Source organism: Crinia signifera, chromosome 3, assembly GCF_055691185.1.
Source record: "Crinia signifera chromosome 3, ASM5569118v1, whole genome shotgun sequence".
NCBI lineage: Eukaryota > Metazoa > Chordata > Amphibia > Anura > Myobatrachidae > Crinia > Crinia signifera.
In genome coordinates this window covers 194,724,398-194,751,245 of record NC_139219.1, presented here as the reverse complement: position 1 = coordinate 194,751,245, position 26,848 = coordinate 194,724,398, and the positions used below count along the sequence as shown (strand labels likewise).

Below are 26,848 nucleotides of genomic sequence, written 5' to 3'. Positions count from 1 at the left end.
CCTTTCTTATTCCCTTTTTATAGCAAACTTTGCACCTTTTTTGTGTCCTGCCCTTTCTTGCAGTGGAGGGGATTTCGTTGGGAAAATGCTGCCCTGGTACAATACGGGGGCCAGTACTAGAAGTACTGGGGCCCTCTGCCTGCTGGTTCCCAAATATTAGGCCCTTTATGACTTCCTCTTGAAAGTGCATAAATGTCCCCCTCTGGCCGGTAGAACGGAATAGCACGTAAGCTTTATACAGTGCCATCTGGATGATATACACGGCCAGCTTCTTGTACCAGATATTTGTTTTCCGCAGGGCACTGTACGGCTTCAGTACCTGATCTGAAAGATCCACTCCGCCCATGTACTTATTGTAATCTAGGATACAATTTGGTTTTGAGGTGTGGGTACTGGTACCTCGTACAGGGATGGAGGTGGTACTGTCTCCATGAATTGTTGTCAGTATAAGGACATCCCTCTTGTCCTTATATTTGACCAACAACATATTTTCGGTGCATATTCCCCTGCTTTCACCCCTTCTTAGTACTTGGGCAATGTGCGTTTTGGGGAGGCCTCTTTGGTTCTTGCGCACAGTACCGCAAGCTGCTGTACCTCTTGAACCAAGGGCCTTAAACAGGGGGATGCTAGTGTAAAAGTTATCCACATAGAGGTGATAACCCTTATCCAGGAAGGGGTGCATTAAATCCCAGACAATTTTTCCACTAACACCTACGAGGGAGGGGGGGCATTCTGGCGGTTCAATTCTTGAATCCTTCCCTTCATATACCCTAAACTTGTGGGTGTACCCTGTGGTGCTTTCACACAGCTTATACATTTTTATGCCATACCTTGCCCTCTTACTGGGAAGGTACTGGCGGAATTTAACCCTTCCTTTAAAATGTATAAGGGACTCGTCGATACTAATACATTTATCAGGGATGTATAGCTCTGCAAATTTGGCACTGAAATGATCAATGACCGGCCTGACTTTGAATAGCCTGTCAAAGGTGGGATCATCTCTGGGTGGGCACTGTGCATTATCGGTGTAATGTATAAATTTATGGATTGTCTCAAAACGAGTCCGAGTCATGGCCATACAGTAAAATGGGGTGCTGTACAGAACATCTGTACTCCAATATTGCCTAATTTGTGGCTTTTTTACTATGCCCATATGAAACACCAGACCCCAAAACGTCATCATCTCTACTGCATCTACAGGGGTCCACCTAGCAAATGATGACGTGGGGTTTTGAGCAATAAACTGCTGGGCATATAAATTAGTTTGGTCCACCATTAAATTTATAAAATCATCAGAGAAAAATAATTTGAAAAAGTCAATTTCTCTGAGACCTGTGGAATCAAATTGGATTCCTGGCATGGCCAAAAACTCAGGAACCTGGGGCTCAAAATTGTCTGGTGGTGGGGTCCATACGAGATCAATTATTGGGGGGGGGGGTCTCAGCTGCTCTACGGGGGCATCTTTGAGGGGGTCCCTCATCACCAGAGGAGGAAGAGGAGCTTAAGACGAATCCTTCAAATTCCCCGCTTGCCTCACTGGCTGTGTCAGAGTCAGAGGCAAGCATGGCATATGCCTCCTCCACTGAATACATTCTTCTGGATGACTGGGATGACATTTGGGATGACATTTGGGATGACATTTGGGATGCCATTTTTATTTTTGTGTTACTGGTAGTGAAATGTTTCAACACGTGTATAGTGTAGGGGGGGGTACAAACTTTATTTCAACCCGGGGGGTGTGTAGTGTGTATGTAGTGCAGAAAAAAAAAAATACTTGGTACTCTTTACCTAGAACGGCGCCCGTCGTGGTGATCGCGGGTACATTTATGTATGGCCGCGACGCGACCGACGCGATGCCCGCGATTTCCCATTGAAACCAATGTTAAACATGAAAATCGTGTCGGTCGCGTCGCGGCCGGCCATAAATGTACCCGCGATGCCCGCGACGCGATGCTCACGATTTCCCATAGGAATCAATGTTAAAAGGCGCGATGGACCCGATTTTACTGTTAAATGCCTCAATCCACCCGATTTGGCCATAGGAATCAATATTAAATGGGCCACAGAGCCCATTAACCCTTAAATGTCCCCCCAAATTTTTAACGCCACCCCACGATCCACGTCAACCCGAAGCGTGGCGAGCGCAGCGAGCCCGCGTGGGGCGGCGGTACGCGTCCTCCGACCTTTTCATGCCCTACGAGCCACCGAGCCCGAAGCGTGGCGAGCGCAGCGAGCCCCGCGAGGGGACGCGGATACCTTCACAGTTATGCGCGTCCCCTCGCGGGCTTCACAGGTGTCCGTGGCGACGCGGACACCTGTGAAGCCCGCGAGGGGACGCGTCTACCTGTGAAGGTATCCGCGGCCGCTCGCCACGCTTCGGGCTCGGTGGCTCGCTGCGCTCGCCACACTATTATATTCTCACACCACGCCCTAGTGGATAGTAGGGCATGAAAAGGTCGGAGGACGCGTACCGCCGCCCCTCGCGGGCTCGCTGCGCTCGCCACGCTTCGGGTTGGCGTGGATCGTGGGGTGGCATTAAAAATTGGGGGGGACATTTAACGGTTAATTGGCCCTATTTGGGCTGTGTGGCCCATTTTACATTGATTTCTATGCCCAAATCGGGTCCATTGAGGCATTTAAGTGTAAAATCGCGGTCAATCAGGCTTTTTAACATTGTTCCCTATGGGAAAATCGCGGTCATCGCGGTAATCGCGGGCATCGCGGCCATCCCGATTTACCCGCGATGCCCGCGATTACCGCGATGACCGCGATTTTTACCCACGACGACCGCGATTTCAATCGCTGGCGCCGTTCTAGGTAAAGAGTACCAAATACTTTATACAAAAAAAAAAAATTGAAGGGGTTAAAAAAAAAAAAAATTGAAGGGGTTAAAAAAAAAAAATTGAAGGGGTTAAAAAAACAAAAAAAAAGGTCCTGCGCCAAAAATTGAGCACAGATGTTGGTCAGTAACGTCCGTCACTGAACAGCGCTCAAAGGCAACAGGAATTTGATCAAAAAAAAAAAAAAATAGATCAACCCTGTGCCGAAAAAGCTGATCAGTGATGTACGTCACTGATCAGCGCACAGTGGCCACAGGACACCCACAAAATCACAGTGTGTGTAAAAAAAAAAATTACAAAAAGACCACACAGCACCCACAAAAAAAAAAAAAGGTGATCAGTGATGCGACACTGATTACCAGTGAGGGGCAGCAGGTGCACAACCTTTGGTGCAACTGACAGTGCAACTGGCAGCAACTGACAGGTATATATAAAAAAAAAACCTCTGCGCCCCCAAAAAGTTGCTGATCACCTCAGATATAGTGATCAGCACAAAAGGCGGGGGTAGCAGACACAAAATATACACTCTCTATCACTCTCTGTCACTATCTCTCTCTATCTCTCTATCTCTCACTATCTATCACTATCTATCACTCTATGACACTGCAGCAGCAGCACTGACAGTTATATATATAAAAAAAAACCTGCACCCCCAAAAAGGGGGGGTAGCAGACACAAATCTCTCTATCTCTCACTATCTCTCACTATCTATCACTATCTATCACTATCTATCACTATCTATCACTCTATGACACTGCAGCAGCAGCACTGACAGTTATTTATATATAAAAAAAACCTGCACCCCCAAAAAGGGGGGGTAGCAGACACAAAATATAGCTCTCTCTGTCACTATCTCTCTATCTCTCTCTATCTCTCTCTCTATCTCTCTATCTCTCTATCACACTGCAGCAGCAGCAGGAAGTCTCAGGAAGTCAGATCAAGGAAGCGTCCAGCACGCTACAAGCAGTGATCAAGTGATCAGGTAAGGTATTTGCAAGGATCAGGTAAGTATTAGCAAGGATCAGGTCAGTATCACGGCAGATAGGCACGGTGACCGCTCTGCACGCAATTCCAGACCGGAATGGCGTCTGCAGCGCAGTCACCGTTAGTTTAAATGTCGCGCCTTGGCTGTGATTGGTCCGTGGGTCCCACGGACCAATCACAGCCTTGGGGGCAGGTGGGGTGAGGGTGGGGTGAGGTGTCATCGTCACCGATGACCCCCTCATGCCCCCTGACGCCCGGCGGTGATTGACACCTGTGTTACCGAGCGTCTGATTCGCTGGTAACACAGGAAAACGCTGTGAATGGCTGTTCACACTGAACAGCCAATCACAGCGATCGCCGACGGGAGGGGGGCATCGCAGCCCCCCCTGGGCATGCAGGGACATGTCTGCTGTCAGGGACAGCAGACATCGTCCCTCTGTCACTGCGTCTCTAGACGCAGTGACAGTTTAAAGTCATGACGTATATATACGTCATGTGTCGGGAAGTACTTCCCGGCCATGACGTATATATACGTCAAATGTCGTGAAGGGGTTAACTTACACACTATACAGTATATATGTTTTTACATATTGGATAATTTTGAAATTTTCCAGTCTGAAGCATAAAGATAATGGGCTTATTTACTAATTTATCAACATTTTTATATTGCATGATTTAGCTCCAACTTACTAGAGGAATTTAACAATGCTTGCTCTCTGGGGGCAAGGCGTCTAAAAAAGAGGATGCATGTTACAAATGGATAACATAATTTAAAAATGTTAGCTTATGGTACCAATATCCCAAAAGCTGTACTCTGTAGCAGCTGTGCACAGGAAAACGCTAAAATATCTTGTGCTTAGGCTTTGTTAAATTGGGTACAAGGAGAAAGCAAGAGTTGTCACGGTCGTGGTGCACCTCAAAATGAATTTGACACTTAAAATTAACAACTTTTATTAGTATATATTTAAAAAGAGTAGCTGCGAAAATATGACAATACTACATATAACATTAAACAAAAGACAAGTGAAATCATGTGCAGGTTAAAATAGGGCTCATGCGGCGTCCCTTAGCTCTAGAATCCCTTATTCCACAATTTTATTAAGGTGCTGTTAACTTAGATACCGTCTTTCCCTGCGTGTCGGCTATGTAGCCTGCAGCACGCCTAGGGGACAGGTCTGTTAGCAGTATTAGTAATCAATAATTTTTCCTGTCTCTGCGTAGCGTTGTATAATAACCAGTGTTATAGAGCAGTAATTTGATAGCGCCCCCTCACGATGCTGATGAGTATGGTTACACCCGTTGCCGTAGCTAGGGGGTATATGTATATATCCCAATAACCGTCACAGCTGTGTAGCGTATGGGTCACCGCAATAGTGAACCCTCACAGCTGCACACGATTTATTTATGGGGATTTTGTAACCAATATTGCTTGATGTGTACCCTCACTGGGTGTAACTCGCAAGTGTTATGGGCTAGATGGCCCTATTGTTTTTGCGTGGGATAATTCCCTTTGTAGTGCATATGCTGATGTCGTGATTATGGTGGTGTGCAGATAGCCAATAAGCTGTCCTGCATAGAACACCCCTTCTAGGTAGCACACAACAACCAGTAGGACACAGCCTTAGTAAGAGGCAGAATAAATCAAGCAATAAATCTGTCTGCGGGTGAAACCAGCAGATATCGTCTGGTGTGTACCCTCGCTTGAGGGGAGCTCCGGTGTATGATCACCAGAGCGGAGGGGGGAGGGAGGCGACAGGGGGGGAGGGGGTGATGGGGAGGGACCCCTAAAGGCAGTCTGCCAGTGGTGCTCTGCTGGAGGCACCACTGGCGCGCACCTAATGCAAAGTAGTATGCCAGGAAATTTTCCTGCGGCAGCGCAGCTGAGCCTAGATAATTTCTGTGCATATCACCCAAGGGGTTAATCTTGTAAGATCTATTTGATATAGAAGTATTTTCAATACAGTGTTTTATAAACAGACTCACACATATGGATCTTAATGATCTCCAATTTAATTTCTCTATAAAGGAAATCAATGACCTGTATTGATTGATGATCCCATTAAAGAGCATTATAAATGGCAGGGTTTCAGAAGGATCTTCCTTATTTACGTCAAGGTAAGAAACAGCAATTAGAGTGTTACATATAATAAATAGTGGTTTGTTAATGGACAGATAATTCCAGATGGCTTTTAGACTCTCTGCTTGAAGTACTTCAAACTCCAAACATAACATTATTATAATGGAGAAAGGGGGACTGAAGCCTTACATTGCTGATTTATAAATATGAATGTGAATGGGAGCACTGTTTTTTCAACATTCCTTGCTAATTGTTTTATTGTGCTCTTACTATAGCACACACACTTTCATTCATTACTAATACCCCTTTTACACCGCCGAAAAATCCGGCATTATCCGGCAAAATAAGCATTATGGCCTCACTTACATATCACACTGGGGGAAATTTATTAAGAGCAATCTGTAAGGAACGGATGGTATATGTTATGTTTAAAGCCTTGCTGTGTTCATGAAGAACTCTGATGAGTAGCAATGATCACTGTTATATAAAAAGCCTTGCATCAAAGCTTCAATTAACACTTTGCTTATGGTTCTGCTACTATAGAAGGCCCAGCTCAAGTTAGCAAGCAGCAGATACAGGGGAATATATATATATATATATATATATATATATATATATATATATATATATATAGCAATCCGGGTGATCCGGCACTCCAGCTTTCCAGCAAACAGCTGCCTGGGTGCCCTTGTAAGGGGCTGAATAGGTAGATTGTTGGTGGGGATAGATCCCTTGTTGGGGGAAACACGCTCACCACACGACACTCCTGGGACTTGTTGTTGGTGGAAAAAGTTTATTGCAACGTTTCAGAGCCCTAAGCTCCATCGTCAGGCAAATGGTGAATGTTCACCATTTGACTGACGATGGAGTGGCAAATGGTGAACGTTCACCATTTGCCTGACGATGGAGCTTAGGGCTCTGAAACGTTACAGTAAACTTTTTTCACCAACAACAAGTCCCAGGAGTGCCGTGTGGTGAGCGTGTTTCCCCCAACAGGGGATCTATCCCCACCAACAATCTACCTACTATATATATACCTTGAGGAAGCGATAGTGAAACGGTCGTTGGTAGTCAGATTAGGATGAAATATGTGTGTAGTTAGTCAGCTTAGTTGCACCACATAGGGTATAGACAAGTGAGCTATGAGTAGTGTTTGATATATTGTCAGATGTATACACTGATTCTGTAACTGAAGCCGGCAGCGGCACGAGTGTGCAGTAACGCCGGGAGCACATTCAAAGTGTTACCTGGGACCCGCACTATTAGGTAGCGGCGCAAGACCTTGTGCGACCGCAGAGTAAGAGACCGCCATGAACACACACATGGTGTTGCCCGGGACCAGTACAGACAAGCAGTGCCGGGAGCACGCACGCTGTGCTACCCAGGACTTACACTGACAGGCGGCGCAACATTATATGTGACCGCTGAGTACCTGCATATCATTATTATATGTTATTGACACAAAACACTACTTCACCGGGAATTCGCGCACAGCGCTATCCTGTATTGGTACAAATATTGTCACGATCCCTGTATTCCTGAGGTGAGAGAGGGAACAGTGTGTATGAACACACAGACCCTAAGATCCCAGCGGGACATACAATTAACATTCACTGTTCAGTATATGTAATATGTATGTGTGAAAGAATATATTAAACATTGTGTGTCTATTTGAGGCACATTTGATAACCCAAGAACTGGGTGTGTGTAAAACACAAAACAAACATTGAATAGATTCATTACTGCACCTCCCGGCGGTAAACCGCTTATTACCAGGATTTAGAAGAGGTGGGGAGCATCAAAAGGGGTGCTAGTATAAACCACCCTAGGACCAAGAAGGACCATTTAATGGTTAGATTGTCCACAACTGTCATATAACAACACAGCCACCCTGACCCCAGCGAGGACATCGCTTAATTTTGGGCAATAGAGACTTCATTGATATATACAGGCTGTATGATATTAGTCGATCCCATCTATAAGGAGAGGTCTGATAATAAAATCATTTTGTCCAACTGCACCCGATCTGGCGGTTAGTCCGCTCAAATACGGATATAGGGATATGCAGATTGGACAATAAATACAGAAAGGACATATCTCCTTTAACCTAATTTACAAAGGTCCTCCCTGCTCCTCTATAGTGCAGACACATATAAAATTACCACCCTGTTGTGAGAAAGACCACAGAACACCATATTACTGAACAGTATAAACGTTGCTCACATGAGGAATATTGACACTGCAATATAGTACAATGCCTCTTTATTAACCGTGAAATCCTATAAACCCTAGTGGCAACACAATTGTTTGCTTAACTGCAACATAATAGCAGCAGCAAGCAGCAACTACTAATAAAGGCAATCCAAGCCAAGAAGTACATAATAAGCTGACACACACACATGTTCATCCTTTTCTTCTCATTTTTAAATTTCTACACATTTTTCTTTCTTTATCACATTGTTCTATCTTTTAATATTTCACTCTGAGACAAGGTTACATGGTCTCCTTCTGATTAAGAGACCTTTTTATGTGAATAAATAAAAGTTACATTTTACTAAAAATATATGATTCTCAGTGCACCCAACAAAATACTTATTTTTCTTTGTGGGTGTATATATATATATATATATATATATATATATATATATATATATATATATATATATATATATATATATATATATATATATATATATATATATATATATATATATACATATACTTCAATAAATGTAAATGAAGAAATTGACATTCCGTTAATGTGAGACAAACTGTGTTTTTTTGTTTTCTTTTGCAACATGTAAAGGTGACATTTATAAATTCACAATATTCATCATATTCACCATATGACCTGAAATTTTTAAATCAACTACTGTCTAGCACAGTCTGCTCATTTGTAATCAGCCGTTGCTGGAAGGCATTCTCTCAAATAACAGTATACTGTACGTGAATGTTTGAACTAAAGATAGCAGCTCCCTTTAGTTCACAAGTAGGAATGAGCAAAGTTGTGAAGAGAACTCTGTATTTTCTTTGCCAACCTATGGAACGTCCATTTTTCTCTTCATCTGTAAATAACAATTTGCATAATTCATAGGTATATATTTAATTAGTGTTGGATCCATTCCAACCTTCATTTTTCAGACTGGATCCGACACTACCTAATCAAATCAGCGGCCAAATGAGCTCCACGAGTTAGCTTTGAGCATACATACAGCATACATACTGTATAGGTCCACAGTCTTTGTTGCTGCAAATGGGTTTAATCTCCCCTAAACAAAACTATATTGACATTGTCACTGAATTAAAAAATATAGTTACAGAAGATGAAGTGAAGAGAAGCGTAGAGTTTAAATAAAAATTACCTGGTGCTGAAAAGATGTGGCTAATTCTTGGTATTGAGGTGAATTTGGATCACTTAATTCTTCTGTAAATTGTTGGTTGTTGATGACAACCGTGAACTCTACAGTCTGTTGTTTTGGCTGTTCCGGTATCAAGTTATTAACTTCCGCTTCCTATAAGTGAAAGTCAAAGTTTGGTTAAAGCTGTTAACCCTGATTTGATCATATTAATTTTCTTCTCATAGCACATTGCTTCCTTCTTCATAATTTACCTACAAATGTTGACTTTTTTTTTTGGTTATTTTATTATTTGTTCGGGATGCTTATTTGTGACTACTTTAAATACATATTCAACAATACAAATAATACTAAAGTACAGACAAGAAAAATGTATTTGAGTAGTATTTTAATATAAAACATTCTCCTTTGCTGTAATTTTTTGGTGTAGTGATGATTTGATTCTATTCCAAAGGACAAGATTAATTTGATTAGAGAGGCATGTTCTGGAAAATATCAACTGCTTTACTACTTTTGTTTTCTGAAAAGTGCTATCAGCATAATGGCTGCTATGAGACTATTGCCATCTCTTAGTACTTAGCTTCTCACTGTCCACCTGTCTCCCTGGTCCTGTTATATGTCAATGGAGCATGGTATTGGATACGCTCATGCACCATTTCAATGCAAATCTTGCAAATTTAAAATAACTCAAGAAGGGTTATTGGGGGATAAGAAGACATTGCAGAATGTCATAAATTGGGCTTAATCTTTAAATCGTTAGAGCATTATATAATCTATAGGAGAATAATATATACAGGTCGAATCTATGATACCCAAAATGTAAGGGATAAGAAGCATTTAGATATTTGGATTTTTACCTATTTTGGAAAATTTGCATACCAAAATGTGGTATGTAGGACCCAAATCTAGACACAAAATGCATTTATATTTCCGACTAAACCTTCCACACATTGCCTGAAGGAAATATAATAAAATTAAAAAAATGTGTGCAAGAAACAAAATCTGTGTACATTGACCCTATCTTAGTCGTGGAATATATTGGATATTAGGGTACTTGTTTCCTAGAACGGCCACAACGATTTAGATCGTTGTGGTCGTAAGATAAAAAATCGGATCGATCGCATCGCATGCGATTTGGTCGCATACGATGCGACCGATCCGATCGACCGATTTTTCACCCGATTTTTTTTTTTTTTTCACCTGATTATTTTAAATTGCCCCCCCAAATGTTACTAATTGGGCTAGACCCCACGATAGACGTCAACCCGAAGCGTGGCGAGCGCAGCGAGCCCGCGAGGGGCGGCGGTGCGCGTCCTCCGACCTTTTCATTCCCCTACTATCCACTAGGGCGTGGAGTGAGAATAGAATAGTGTGGCGAGCGCAGCGAGCCACCGAGCCCGAAGCGTGGCGAGCGCAGCGAGCCCCGCGAGGGGACGCGTCTAACTTCACAGGTATACGCGTCCCCTCGCGGGGCTCGCTGCGCTCGCCACGCTTCGGGCTCGGTGGCTCGCTGCGCTCGCCACACTATTATATTCTCACTCCACGCCCTAGTGGATAGTAGGGGAATGAAAAGGTCGGAGGACGCGTACCGCCGCCCCTCGCGGGCTCGCTGCGCTCGCCACGCTTCGGGTTGACGTCTATCGTGGGGTCATGGCGGGCACATAAAAAATGTGAAATGGGTCATATTTGGCCATTTCACCTTTTTTATCATTTTACCCTATGTGAGATGGACTTAATCAAGTCCATCTCATCTTGTGCCATTATAATGGCACAAGACCGACGCGATCCTCCCGATTTCAATGTTAAAATTTTTTTTAACATTGAAGTCTATGGAAAAATCGGGTCAATCGGTCGGTCGCATCGCGGCCGATTTTAATTGGTCGCGACCGACCGATCGACCCGATTTCTGTCAATCAAAGTGAAAAAATTTTAAAAAATCGGCCAGATCGTGAGGATCGTGTCCCTTAATTAAGAGCCACGATCACTCACGATTGTGGCCGTTCTAGGAAACAAGTACCGATATTAGATTTTTGGATATGGAAAAACATGTAGCATAAAAGAAAAACAAAATAGCTCTAAATTAATTAAATTTAATTGGTACTTATGTAGTATCTGGGCTGCCGATTTTGTGATTGTATGCCTTACCTTAAGGCATACAATCAGATGCGATGCAATGCGATTCGATGCGATTTTGCATAGGATTCAATGTTAAGAAGGTCCTTTTCATTTCCCCACTATCCAAGTGGGCATAGAGTTGATTTTATATAGCGTGGCGAGCGCAGCGAGCCACCGAGCCCGAAGCGTGGCGAGCGAAGCGAGCCCCGCGAGGGGCCGCATATTTCTTAAAAAGTATTCTGTGTCCCCTCGCGGGGCTTGCTACGCTCGCCACGCTTCGGGCTCGGTGGCTCGCTACGCTCGCCACAGGTTTATATCCAACTCCATGCCCACTTGGATAGTGGGGAAAGGAAAAGGACCCCTTTTTCCCATTGAATTCTATGTTAAATTGGACTCAGACCATTTTAACATTGAATCCTATGGAAAAATCTTGACCATCGCATCGCATACGATTTGGTCGCATGCGATGCGATGCGAAGCGATCCGATTTCTAAATCGGACGCCCAGATACTACATAAGTACCATTTAATTTAATTAAATGAATTAAAATGTATATGAAAAAGAATATAAAAACTAAATATAAAACAATCATATTTGATTATAAATGTTAAAACCTATGTATTCAATAAATAACCATTTTGAATCTATCAGCATTCAACCACTGATATATTTAAATAATACAGATGGTGTTGCATATCACACTAATTCACATATGCAGATATATTATTTCTTAAATTAACTGGATATCACAAATAAGCAAAGGCTGAAACTACTATAAGCAATCAACTGTACAAAAGTCTCAATACAAACATTACGTGCGCAGGGGAATCCAAATGTGGGGGAACAGTGCGAGTTCCACTGCAGCATTACTGAAATTCCAGCAATAATACTGCATCTTACACCCCTTGTTACCCACTCTCTTGCCTATGGAGGTGCAAACAGTTTTGTCTGCGTTCAAGCTTCCATAAAATGGGGCTGTTGCCATGCCAACTCACAGGCAATACCCACAATTGGATTTTATCATATGTCTACACTTTACATATCAATAACACTCAGTGATGCAGATTGTATACTCATACTTGAGACAAAAACTGGGCATGCACTATACCAGTGGTTCTCAACCTTGGTCCTCAAGGACCCCCAACAGTGCAAGTTTTTTCAGGTCTCCACACAGAATAACAGGTGAAATTATTAGCTCCACCTGTGATCTTTAAATATGTGTCAGTGAGTAATGAGTGTAACTGTGCTCCTGCCAGATGACCTGGAAAACGTGCACTGTTAGGGGTCTTTGAGGACCGAGGTTGAGAACCACTGCACTATACAATATATTGGCCAATATTGCGATTTATGATGGATCTCAATTACTATTGTATTGTACTTACACCTACTGTATAACACTGTTTGATTGTCAGGTCACATGTTCTAATTAAACCACTAATGATATAGCTTTCCATCATACAGCAGATATGATATACCGTAACATCGTATTGGACCAACCCTGGGTGTGTAACCAGACTAAGTTCTGTGTCCATTTATAACTGCTGCTGATTCAGTTCAGCACATCAACATCAATTAGCTACTATTTATTTGTATCAACAGTGTTTGCTCCATCCTATATTTGAGAAATACTGTATAAATTCAGTACCTTTTATTAAACAATATGCTTTATCTGTAAATGTGAATAACTGCGATAATGTAACACTATATCAGTGGTTTACTGCTTATAGGGTCATGGGGTGACAGTTTTTTTATGGCTATATGTTTTTTTTATTGGATACATTATTTTTCCTATTCAAAATCATGGCTGAATGTTTACGTGTAATACTCTGTTAATATTATTTTTACCTACCACAGCCTGTAATATGTTTTTTCTTTGTTGTATATTATAGAGGTAACCCTGAATAACTCTATAATTAACATTGCACATTATAAAAATACTGCAAGATTATGATCTCTAGGGACCTGATTTTTATTGAATCTGAACATAGAAATTTTAAATTATAAACCCATATTGTCATTTTCTAGAATGCTTTTCTTTCAGAAGAACATTTACCTATACTTACATTGTATCATTGTATAAGATAAAATTAAATGTTATATCATTTAAAATTTCACCCTGGGTGCAGCCTGTATGACAGTGATAAGATTTTTATGGGTTCTCACATTCTTCAGTACTGAGTCAATTGCGTATGTTAGAGGCAAAAGCCCAGCATATGCTGCTATCTTGAGATGTGCATAATAAAAGATATTTCATTTTTTTTAACCTAAGATACATTTAAATATGAAGTAAAACAATAAAACAACAAATGACCACAAATGGTGCCCAAATAATGCTGTATTTATTAGGCCACCCACACACATGTGCAATGCATTCACAATCAATGTGCACAAATGGGTATGTATCATTAGGTCACCAGCATTATGGTCGACAAGCATTAGGTTGACACCATTAGGTCGACATGCATTTAGGTTGACACGAGTTAAGGTCGACATGCAGAAAGGTCGACATCACTTTAGGTCAACGAGGTCATTAGGTCGACATGGGTAAGGTCGACAGGGTTATTAGGTCGACATCGGTAAGATCGACATTGAAACCGTCAACATGATTTTTCTTTTAACCGGAATGTCAACACAGTCAACATAAACACTAAAACGTAACACCGCATCCCCTAGCATGTTTCGGGCATGGTGCCTCGATATGCTGGGCATACTAATTTGTTCTCCCACAAAGCCCTAGTGGATGGTAGGGCATGAAATACCACCTGTGGGCACATGTTGTGCTCGCTACGCTCGACATGCTTCGGGCGCGGTTCCTCGCTGCACTCGGCACACTGTTTTATTCTCCCACCACACCCTAATGGATGGTAGGGCATGAAATACCGCCTGTCAGCACAGGACCCCGAAACGTACCACCACGTCCCCTCGCATGGCTTGCTATGCTCACCATGCTTCTGGCACATTGCCTCGCTACGCTCGGCACACTATTTTATTCTCCCACCTTGCCCTAGTGGATGCTAGGGCATGAATATCACCTGTCGGCACATTTTGGCTCAAAAAAACTGTAAAAAAACAAACCTATCGACCTAATGAACCTGTGGACCTTACCCAGGTCAATCTAATGACCTTGTTGACCTAGTGACAGTAAGTCATATCAACCTTCCTGCATGTCGACATTAAGTCATGTTGACCTAAATGCATGTCGACCTAATGGTGGCAACCTAATGCTTGTCGACCATCATGATGGTGACCCAATGACCGTATCCCGCACAAACTATCAGATTTGCCTACAACTATGAATTAGACCAGGGCTGGGCAATAAGTGGCCCTCCAGATGTTGCGGAACTACATATCCCAGTATGCCTTGCATCATTTGCAGGATTGTCAAAATAGGAAAACTAAGGCAAGGCATTCTGGGATGTGTAGTTCCTCAACAGCTGGAGGGCCACTTATTGTCCACCCCTGAATTAGACCCTATGTCACCCCATATGTTACAGTACCATATGATAATTTCTAAGCCAGCCTTTGAAAAACCATGCACATTTACTGACTGTAATTGCTGTTAGTATTTGAATATTTCTATAATTGCTTTTAAATAATTGATAATGCATAGTCTAGATTTTTTTTATTACTATCTTTATTTAATAAATCAATCCAATCAGTCCAACTATAATAGAAAGGTGTGGTTATGAGTCACCTGAAGGTTCAAAGAGCTATAATAAAAAATAAAATGTGACAAAAGTGAAGTGAACTAAAGTATATGGAGAAATGTACTTCCCCTTTTGTGTATCCATATCATCCTAAAACGTTATCCGGGATCTTAAAAGTTTCTCAAAGAAATAAAGTTCAACAGTCCAGTATCCAGAAGGTATTTCCAATGGGGGGGGAAATATAAAGAGACAACACTGTATCAGAAATAAAAATACACTGTTAATCTTGCTAGTGTTCTATTTCTTTTTTGGCTGTAGATCAAATGGCGTACCCCACTCACACGTATATGCTTATAACATCATGTATGCATGTGAGTAGAGGTACGCCTGTCAAGTCTTTGATGACTAATACATGGAAAAGAAACCTTTAAATGTTTTAATCTAATCATATACGTGTGAGTGGGGTACGCCATTTGATCTACAGTCAAAAAAGAAATAGAACACTAGCAAGATTAACAGTGTATTTATATTTCTGATACATTGTTGTCTCTTTATATTTCCCCCCCATTGGAAATACCTTCTGGATACTGGACTGTTGAACTTTATTTCTTTGAGAAACTTCCAAGATCCCAGGTATCTATACGTTTTAGGATGATATGGATACATAAAAGGGGAAGTACATTTCTCCATATTCTTTAGTTCACTTCACTTTTGTCACATTTTATTTTTATTATAGCGCTTTGAACCTTTGGGTGACTCATAACCACACCTTTCTATTTCTGTCCAGGACTACTGGTGTTAGTCCTCTGAGTCCCCTGATCACTCAAAGCCGCTACAGCGCAAACTTTCAGTCACACACACTTTGTTTTCACTATTTAGTCCAACTATAATGATGAGAAGTATTAGCATACATCTGTAAACTACTCTTCGTTAAATATTAGGTTACACTTATACATCTTAGTGAAAACTAAATTATATACAGTACCTTTAAAAGATGCTTGGTGTCATTGATGATTTCATTGAGGGGAGTATCATTTGAAGTAACAGGGGATGCTGATACAGAATTAGGAAGACCTGTCAGGTAAAAAAAATTAAGTCAGTTGCAGAATATTACTTGCAACCTTGGAAACTTTAAGAAATGTAATAAAACTATATTAAAAATTATGTCTTTCAAGTTTCTTTTGCCCTTTTTATTATTATTATATGACCAGAGCATCCTTTGTATTGCATTATTTTATGTGTATATCCCCAAGCTGTTCAATGATCTCTGCCTGGGATTTTCTCCTTTATAGTTATTTTGTAATGTTATCTGTGCAAAAGAACATTGCTACACTTTGTTCAGTCTTTTCCATGATTAGAATTTACAAAATTCTCAAAGGTAATCTATTTCCATTCACTATTTGCATAACCATCATTGGGATCATCACTTATTGTGCTGCTGGTAGAATTTCTAGCTGCACTAATCTTGACTGTCACGGCCTGGACTGTCTGTGTTCCCGGCACTGACCTGGGTGCGCCAGTGGAGTGCGCAGGGAACTGGAAGCGAGGAGGCTTGAGGTAGCTGGAGCTCATGCACGGAGGCTGGAGGGAGATGATCTGCCGGGGACACAGAGGATTGGCTGAGACCTAAAGCAGAGGCGCGGGGTCTAAGCCAACAGTGGTATTCACCAGGGACCCCCGCAAGGGGATATGGACTTCGCTGCAACTGCCGACCAGGTCGCGGCCCTCTGCCCAGGTTCCCCTGTGGCTTTAGCAGAGTTTGGACAACAAGAGTCTTTAATGGGGTACTTAAACCATCGATGGTGATCGATGGCACTGAATGCTATACAGCAACACGGAGGGTACTTGAGGAATGTGAGATGCGGCCTGGAAGCCGGGAATGACACGGAGGTAACACAGGGAGACGCTGGAGACACTGAGAAACACTGGAGCGGCTAGGGAGCCGATACTTGAGATCACTGGGGATCGCTGGAGCGGCTAGGGAGCCGATACTGGAGATCACTGGGGATCGCTGGAGCGGCTTGAGAGCCGAGGGGAGACGGGCACGGAACCCACGGATAACCGGACACTGAGTAAGTAACCTGGACTGCACGAGAAGACAGGATCACACGGCAGATGGAAACACGTGGAGACTTCTGGCAGGAGTGGAATGACCAGGGCGCTGGGAGTAACACAGGTGACAGCGGACTCAGGAAACCGGACCTCTGGAGCACGTGGGGAGTCTTGACAGGAGCTTAACGCTGGAGAACTCACAGGTAAACTGACGAGTTGTTCAAGACAAGGAGGAGACTGTGAGCTGGGTTTTTATCCCTCCAGGTGATTAGGGAATCAGACGCAGGTGATGGAATCAGCCGCAGCAGCAGCACACAGACCAAGAAGTAAGTTGGAGCTTACCTGGATCATGTGACCCGCAGCTTGATCAGGGAATACACCTGGAGCTCACAGTGATGCAGGGGTGACTTGGAAACAAAAGACATCACGCCAGGGATTGCCGACTGTGCCGGCAGCCGACCTACGGAGGACACTACCCCAGCGTGCCGGTAAGGGGCGCATGCGAGCAGTGCGAGAACCGGGGTTCATGACATTGACAAAGTAATATGTATTAAAAAACACGGTACTTGTTTCCTAGCACGGCCACAACGATCATAATCGCGGTCATCGGGGGTAAAATCGGGGCCAGAGAGAACAATGTTAATTGCCTCAATTTACCCGCGATGACCACGATTTCCCATAGGAAACAATGTTAAATGGCTCAATTTACCCAAATTACCATAGGAACAATGGTAAATGGGCCAAAAACACCCCTGAACATTGAAATGTCCCCCCAAAAGTAGTTTACGCCACGACGTGATCAACGTGAACCCGAAGCGTGGCGAGCGCAGCGAGACCACGAGGGGGGGCGGTACGCGTCCTCCGACCTTTTCATACCCCTACTATCCACTAGGGCGTGGAGTGAGAATAGAATAGTGTGGCGAGCGCAGCGTGCCACCGAGCCCGAAGCGTGGCGAGCGCACGCGGATACCTGTGAAGCCCGCGAAGGGACGCGTTTACCTGTGAAGGTATCCGCGTCCCCTCGCGGGGCTCGCTGCGCTCGCCACGCTTCGGGCTCGGTGGCTCGCTGCGCTCGCCACACTATTCTATTCTCACTCCACGCCCTAGTGGATAGTAGGGGTATGAAAAGGTCGGAGGACGCGGACTCGCTGCGCTCGCCACGCTTCGGGTTCACGTTCATCGCGGGGTGGCGTGAACTACTTTTGGGGGGACATTTCACTGGTCAGGGGTGTTTTTTAGGCTTTCTGGCCCATTTACCATTCTTCCCTATGATGATTTGGGTAAATTGACCCATTTAACATTGTTTCCTATGGGAAATCGGGGTCATCGCGGGTAAATTGATTTGTGGCCGTGCTAGGAAACAAGTACCAAAAACACTGCTAGCTTAAAGTTACTTAAAGGAGTATTTGTGTGATGCATTACAATACAGTGCAACCGGAAACTATTCACAGCGTTTCACTTTTCCCACATTTTGTTATGCTACAGCCTTATTCCAAAATAGAAAAAAACATTTTTCTAAATTCTACACACAATATCTCATAATGACAACATGAAAAAAGTTTTTTGGGGAGGTTTCTGCAAATATATTAAAAATACAACTAAAAAAATCACATGTATATAAGTATTCACAGCATTTGCCATGATGCCCAAATTTGAGCTCATGTACTGTACATCCTGTTTCCATCTTTTTCCTACATCTTAATTGGAGTCCACCTGTGGTAAATTCAGTTGATTGGAAATGATTTGGAAAGGCACACACATATCTATATAAGGTCCCACACTTGACAGTGCATGTCAGAGCACAAACCAAGCATGAAGTCCATGGAATTTTCTGTAGATCACCGAGATAGGGTTGTCTTGAGGCACAAATCTGGGGAATAGTACAGAAAAATATCTGCTGCTTTGAAGGTTCCAATGAGCACAATGGCCTTCATCATCCATAAATGGAAGAAGTTTGGAACCACCTAAACTCTTCCTAGAGCAGGCTTGCTGTCTAAACTGAGAAATTGGGGGTGAAGGGAGGTGACCAAAAACCCAATCAATCAAGTATTAAGCACAGGCTGTGAATACTTATGTACATGTGATTTATTCGTTTTTTTATTTTTATTAAATTAGCAAAAATCTCCAAAAAACTTTTTTCACATTATCAATATGGGGTATTGGGTGTAGATTTTTAAAGTGAAAAAATAAATTTATTCCATTTTGGAATAAGGCTGTAATATAACAAAATGTGGAAAAAGTGAAGCGCTGTGAATACTTTCCGGATGCACTGTATTTTCTAAAGACAGCATGTTCTCTATAGACATATAAAGCAACAGAAGTTGTGTTCATTGCAGTACATTTTCTTTTGCTTGAAATTCATAAATAAAAGTACTGGTCTTGACAGCTGGCGCACCATATTTCTTGCCAGAAGAGATCTTTTCAGCCTCAACGTAAATGTGGCACCTGTCCTTTCTGCTATAAAACAGTTCCCTTTCCTCTAAACTCCCCCCTCTAAAGTTGTAATGCTTAAGTAACTTATTTCATGTAGTTATCACCCACCAAGGTGTCATACAGAGTTGTAGAGGTATCCAAAATTGGCCAAATACTCTAAATTCCATATAAAAATTGCATAAGAGCAACACACATAGGACCTTATTCTGATTGCCGCCCCCTCTCACACCTGCAAAGGGTAATTTACATAATCATCCATTCGCAGACGGGGAGATTTCTCCAGCACTTGCAGTTTGGAGACACCTATATGGTGACTCTAAACTTCGGGCGCCCTGTGCAAGGACAATGCAGGCAGCTGATATCCACTAACATCAGCTGCCCACCCCCCGCACCCATGTCATTGCCTCATTCCCAGGAGAATGCCCAAGAACCGTGCAAACACACAGAGGACCGAATCAATTAGAATATGGTCCATAGTGTAACAACTTACTATTATGCAAATAGATCAGATGAGCACAAAGTACTGTTTGTTTCTACAGAAACCTGAACCCACCAATATTTTGCAACTCTGAACCAAACCGAGTCCTTGTTTGGATTTTCTCAAGAAATCTGAACCAAAAGGAGTCACAGTTCCTCAAAATTCAGAATTTTCAAACTGAATTTAGGGTTTTGGATTAAATGATTTTACATTTTTTTGTATTCATTTTGAAGAAATTCAAATCCCAAGATCCAAAAATCCAAATTCCGAATTGAAACCGTTTTGCAAAACCAAAATACAATGATGAAATTAGTACAAAAAAACCAAAACAATTAAAACCAAAAGATAAGACTTCATGGACAGCTTTAGATGTAGGGAACAACATAAAATATTGCATGAGACTACTGTGACAAAATCAGTTTACAATGTGGGAGTCAATTTGAATGTTGTCAAACCACTGATATATACTTGAAGAAGTCCTACAACAAATGTATTTATCTTTGACTCTATTACTTTAAATGTATACATGTTAAATGATATACATGATCTAAAACCACTGATTTTGAGTTATTCTGCAGATTTTCAAGAGGATAAAACATATTTGAAGTTGTCAGTTTTGGGGGCTAAGTTTAGAATTCTATTAGTACAGTAATTAGCAGTTGTATAATCATGAAAATTGGTAAACTGTGAAAAGTACAGTAACTTACCAGTAGTAGTCACTGGAGGTTCCTCAATAATTACTGGAGACAAAGTGACTTCAGCAGAAATCTCATGTGTCCTAGATAATAAAGAGCAATGTCAGTCAGTAGAGGAAAATAACCAATGGTGTCTCCAATTTTTTTAGCTATCCTGTTAAGATCATTAAAACCAGAATTTTAGCAAGTAATTTCTTAATGTTGATTATGAGACATGGGGGTATTTTCAATTCCAGTTGGAACTGCCATCTTGTAAAAAAGACGGCAGTTTACAACTAGAATAGTTCGGTAGGGGTTTCGACCTATTCAATTCTGCATGTTTTTTTTTTCCGACAGGTCAGAATGTTCCGACCTGTCGGAGACCAGGTGGATTGGCGGAATAGTCGCTAATCCATCTGCTTTTGAGGGAAACGCGGCCAAATCTTACAGGTTTTGACCCCATTTTTTAACCATCTCAATCCAACTTTAAAAGTCGGATTGAGGTAGGGAGGACAGCATCAGGTGAGCAGCAGCAGCACACCGGCACCATCTGCCATTCTCCTACACCCTCACTCACCTACCGTGCCACTCACACATTTTGCCGCAAATGTCCTGGCTCCCTATCAACTGCCTCTGAAGTTCTCACCTGGTCCCTTTGCCTCCCGGGTGAGTATCAATCAGCGGCCAAATCCGTCAGTTGGATTTGGCTGCTGCATTGGATAGTGTCGGATCCATTCTGACAAAAGACTGTCAGAATGGATCTGACACTAATTGAATATACCCCATGGTTAAAGGTACCTTATGAAGTCATAGTCCAGCCTCTGACACTATTCGAACAACCCCTTTCACATAATTAAAAAATTAAATATTTTTCTACTAAATTACTGATTACTGAGTGGACATTAGGATTAGTTACACGTGGAATTTTTAAGTTGTGGAATCTATTTTATACATTGGACAAAGTAGCCATAGCAATATATTACTCTGAAAAATACAAGGTCTTCAGGACCCCACACAGTTTTCCAGGTCTCCTGTAGATTTTTTTTAAATGTGATAATTATTGATAAACAGTGCGCCTGCTAGATGACCTAGAAAACATGACATGTGTGGGCCCTCAGGACCAAGTTTGAGAACCACTGGCATAATGCCTTCTCACTGAAACCGATGCCTCTGTCTGTGACCCTTTCTAAGTGTGCCTTGAACAAGTAAGATAATTATTGATCTGATACGAGTTAAATTTCATTATCACATATCTTAAAAATATAATTGACAAAAAGATTTTGTATTACTATTATATTTATGTACCTATTATGTACCTATTATCTGTTTTTTTTTCCCATCTGCCCTTTGCTGGAGGTGAGAAGCTATGAAAATAGTAACAAACAGATCTGGCAGTTGCTCTAGAAATCTGAATCTGCATTTTAGGGTAATTCATTACTTTGAGCAAACAATTGGATAGTGCTGTGCTCAGCTCCTTTGTGGTTGTGTGTAAGTAATAATCAACAATGCAGTGTAATTGTTAAAACAAGGATTACTAAATAAAAGAATACACAATTGTGCATACATTATACAATGCAGGGTGTACAATTTGGGTGAACAATTTAAATATTAATTGTACCCAATCAAATTGTACAACCAAATCGTACCCCTGCATTGTATCATTTCTGCAAGATTGTGTATTCTTTTATTAAGTAAACCATGTTTTACCCATTACACCGCATTGTTCATCATTATTCAAACACAACCACAAATGAGCCGAGCACTATCCAATTGTTTGCTCATGTTAACCAACAGAGCGGACCGGTCTCCCGATAAGCGCAACAGTTAACTCTGCACAATATACTCGTGTGCAGATAACCACCCTCCAATCCCTGTAATTTATTAGTTTGCTGCTGACAACGGTCAAAATGCGTATTTGATCTTTTAAAGGCAATAATCTGTCTTTATGAGAAATTCATTAACAAAACAGAAGATTTACCTAAAAAATGGTAAATACTCAGAAATGTCTTCCACTCTCTTACTCACAAATTCTTCTATTTTGCTTTCTAAATAATGATGGTTTAGTAATGTTACATTGGAGGATATTTATATTCCATAGGGGAAAATTCTGTCAGGGCTTTAGAAATCCCACTTTATGCATATTGCAAATACTGTAACAGAGAGGAATCATTTCAAACATAATCAACCTTGTTCAGGTCATGAAAACATACAACATCTGCTAAGAAATGCATTAATACCATTCCTTCAACAGAATACTAAATTCATAAAGGTATTATCTCAAATACACAACTCTCTGTTCTTGTATAATTTACTTTACTTTACTTGGGGTTTTTTTTGTTAAAAGGTGCATTGATAAATAAGTCAGAAATGAACTAACAGACCTCTAATATTCTCAGTTTCAAAATCACACATCCAATGGGTCACATTTTGTGTCTCTTCAGCTAACCATAGATGGTCCGTTCCCGGACCGTCCGTTCTGTACTATGAGATGCGTGCTCCCGCGTATCTCATCGTACGGTACAAAAAGTATGTGCTGCACATACTTTTTGTACTAGCTGTTCATCGCATCGCATTGCATGCACACTGCATGCACACTGCATGCACAAGGCATGCGATGCGTACTATTTAAGTTCCGAACGGATCCGTTAAACGGACCGTGTATGGGCACCTTTCCTCTTACAAGCCACAAGCCTTATTTTCTAATGAATGCCTCAACAACTTTTTCAGAGCACCATTTTTATTGGCTTTTATTTTAGCCCAACTGAGCAGCAGCAGTTGTGACCAATTAATATTCCCCAGCTGCCCCAAGGGATCACTGTAATGTGCTCTAATGATACAGAACTGTAATATGTAATACTTTATATTGTTCTGAGATACCGGGTGTGTTTTGAAGAAGAAAACTTTGCAGTGGGATCCTAAGAAGTTCTAGTAAAGTAGATGGCAAGACAGCTAAAAACAGAATGATAACTGGAACCTGTTACGACGTGCACTAGTCTGGTGTTTCCCAACTCCAGTTCTCATCAAACCTCAACAACATGTTTTCAGGATTTCTGTAATCTCGTGAAGGTTGCTCAATTTTTTTTGAAGTGGAAGGCAGAGTTTACCATATCTTGCTGATTCCTTTTACTGCAACATTATTTGTGCCATATAGGCAAGTTGTATAGATAGCATTTATTAAATGCATTAGTATGAACACATAAACCAGTGCAAATAAAACAATATTTTTTTAAAGAAAAGCTCTGGCACACTGAGCTATGCCACTAATTTATAAGATTTGATTGCTTCCGCTTATACTTAAGATTGGAAATGGCTGTGTTTCTATCTGTAACTCCTTGCATTGCTTCTAGTTATCAATGTATAACATTTTCATTGTTGTTGCTTAAAAGAAAACTCCAGAGAAAGTTTCCATGTCTCCTAATAAGAATCTGGCCAATGCTAAGAACTTGCACAAGTCCCAGATCCGGTAATACTGTGCTCAAATATCCAACTGTCTGACGTTTTTTGAGAAAGGCAACAATATGTTTAAACAAGAGCTCAAGTTAATGCAATGCGGGGCTGGTAAGTGACAGTGTTGCCAGTATAATGAGTAAGTATAGTGCTAACAAAAAGAGTGGCTCCAATGTATAAGAAGGCCTGTAAATAGACATTTCTACTCTTACATACCTATGTAATTCTCTAAAACCACAGACCTGCAAAAAGGCACGTCAAACATTTATGCATATGTATATCAATGATGGAATTGTAGCATTACAAAATATACAGTATGTACTGAGAAGACATACAGGATGATTTGTACATAGGTTCTGCAGTTTGTAGATGATCATCGCCACTGATAATCATGTTTAGTGTTAAACAGTTTTAATAATTATGGATATGAAACTTGCAGTTATAAAATAACGTGTTCTCTTATCCAGAGGCCATTGAATGTATGAAACTGCATAGATTTCTTAGTTAAAAAAAAGTGGTTAAGAAAAATAGTCATAATTAATACTTGACTGGTCTCCCCCCTTCCCTTGTACCTGTCCTGCCCCCCTCCCCTGGTACCTTGCAGCTGGTTACCCCCATCCCCCCCTCCCCTGGTACCTGGCAGAAATCCTGGGGATCCGGGCAGCGCAGTCTGTGCTCAGGTGGAGGAAGGGTTTCATCGGCGGGGCCCCTGCTGCAAATGGGAACTAGCGGCCGCCAATTCAGGCGGCTCATTCATATGCGCATATGTAATGAGAAGATAATTCATATGCACATATGTAAAAAACAGGATTCACTGCCTCCTAGTGACCCGTGCATGCCCGCTGCCTACCTTGCTGCCAGGTACCAGGGTAGGAAGGGAGTGTTACTTGGTGCTGCCTACTGCATGGTATATATTATGGTAATTACCATGTACCTTTCACAACGGGTGCAATGTTGAAAGGTACAAAAATGGTAATTAACCAGTAATATACCGTTTACAACATGCAGTGTGAATGGGGTTAAACTTGCTCTGACCCAGTTAAAGAAACGTTTAAAAAAAATGGGTCAGAGCAGGTTTGGCAGTAGCAAAGCAGCATTAGTCTATTTGATTTAACCATCTAGTCCATTGGCAGCTCCAGAGCAGTTCAAAATTTAAATAGGGGAGCAACACCAACTGACACCCCAAATTCAACTGGGACTCACTAGCAGTTGGTGCGACACCTACTTAAATTTGGACTGTGCTGCATCCCCACATCTGGAGCAGTAATTGATCTGGTCTCAAGCATGGATCTCTTTAAATCATGAGCTGTAATGGCAGAGCTTGTGAAACTCTGCTCTAAAGAAATGGGTAAATTACATACAATTACAATAACTTTTTGATTCATTGCAGTTTTATTAACACAGAAGAGACAATACTGTGTTTTAAAATGTTATGGTGCAAACAAGCCTACCAGAAACCTTTTATCTTATACTTCATGCAGATAATGTTAATGTTTTTTTTAATGTATTTTTTATTATAGATTACTTACTTTTCAGGCATTTTCTTCTCTTTAATTCTCTGGTAAAGAAGAAAGTATCCATGTCATACTTCATTATAATTACAATTTTGAATACAAGATTCGGTCACAAAAAAACAAACATCAGTATTATTTTATGCAAAGCAAATTCATTTTACCTTGACTCACAGAAATTACCCTTCATTGAAATTACTTTGAAAATAATAGGATTTTGATCATTTCAAATGTGCAGCTGCATTACAATAATGTTGCTGATTACAGGCTCCAGTTTGAAACATTGCACATTATTATCATTTTAAGACTAATGCAGTGATGCAGTAAAAATATTATTACTGAGCAGGAAAATGGTCAGCATTTCCTGCTGTGCTTTAAGAACTTGCCTAGTCTGCATTTATTGTTTATGCACAATTATTCAATGTAATACTTAAAGTTGTTTGGCTTTTATTAAAGGTGTCCACTATAAATAATATATACTTGAACGAACCGAGTTAAATGCTTCATAACCTGAAGTTTACCTTGCAATGTATTTAGACATTTTGTGACTGAGCTAAATACTGTATTAAGGGGGGCGGGGGGAAAAAGGAAACAATATCTATTCTAATGTAGTTTAACAGAAAATTACAGATAATAACAGTGGCAGGTGGGGAGTTTAACTGGGGTGGTACACCTGTCAAACCGTAATGCAGGTGTCCTATGGTGAGCTCAAGAAAGCCTTGGAGCAGAAGGGAAAAAGCTAGGTGGACTTATAAAAAAATGATGCTTAAGAGGATGACTGGTTTTAAACAGTCCAAGCTACCCCCTTATACAGTATGATAGTTTATTTGCCATCCATTACTGCTCTTAAAATAAATACTGTACTTTACAAGCAAAATAAACACTTTCAAGAAGTTTCTCTTGCCAGATCAGACAGTGCGCACCCTCTGCTACTCTTATCTTCCCAAACTATATATCTAATCTATATATCTATTCTGTCACTGAGGTCTGGCACTGTTATCTCATCCTTTCCCCTAAACCTTGACCCCATTATTTCCTAAATTTCTCCTCCTTAATCCCCCATGCTACTTTAACGTCAAGGTGTTCCTCTGCACAAAGACATTCACATCCCTTTCCATCTTCATACATTCCCTATTTATTTCCTAAAGAAACAGTATCATCCCTTCATCTCCCTCCAAAGAATACCCTATCTTCTACAGCCATTTGCTTTCATTTTTTCTCCATATTTATTCTC

The 26,848-nt window shown here is 41.3% G+C and overlaps 1 protein-coding gene across 1 annotated transcript in view; it reads right to left on the bottom strand.

The window, feature by feature from the left end:
- The window catches only part of IMPG1 (interphotoreceptor matrix proteoglycan 1), a 391,168-nt gene that overhangs the window by 268,853 nt on the left and 95,467 nt on the right, over positions 1–26,848 (bottom strand). The window contains exons 4-7 of the mRNA XM_083177174.1: positions 25,633–25,661; positions 20,690–20,760; positions 16,005–16,093; positions 9,264–9,413 (exon numbers count right to left, since the gene is read on the bottom strand). Coding sequence (XP_083033300.1) covers positions 9,264–9,413; positions 16,005–16,093; positions 20,690–20,760; positions 25,633–25,661 — 339 coding nt within the window. The remainder of the gene's footprint in view (positions 1–9,263; positions 9,414–16,004; positions 16,094–20,689; positions 20,761–25,632; positions 25,662–26,848) is intronic.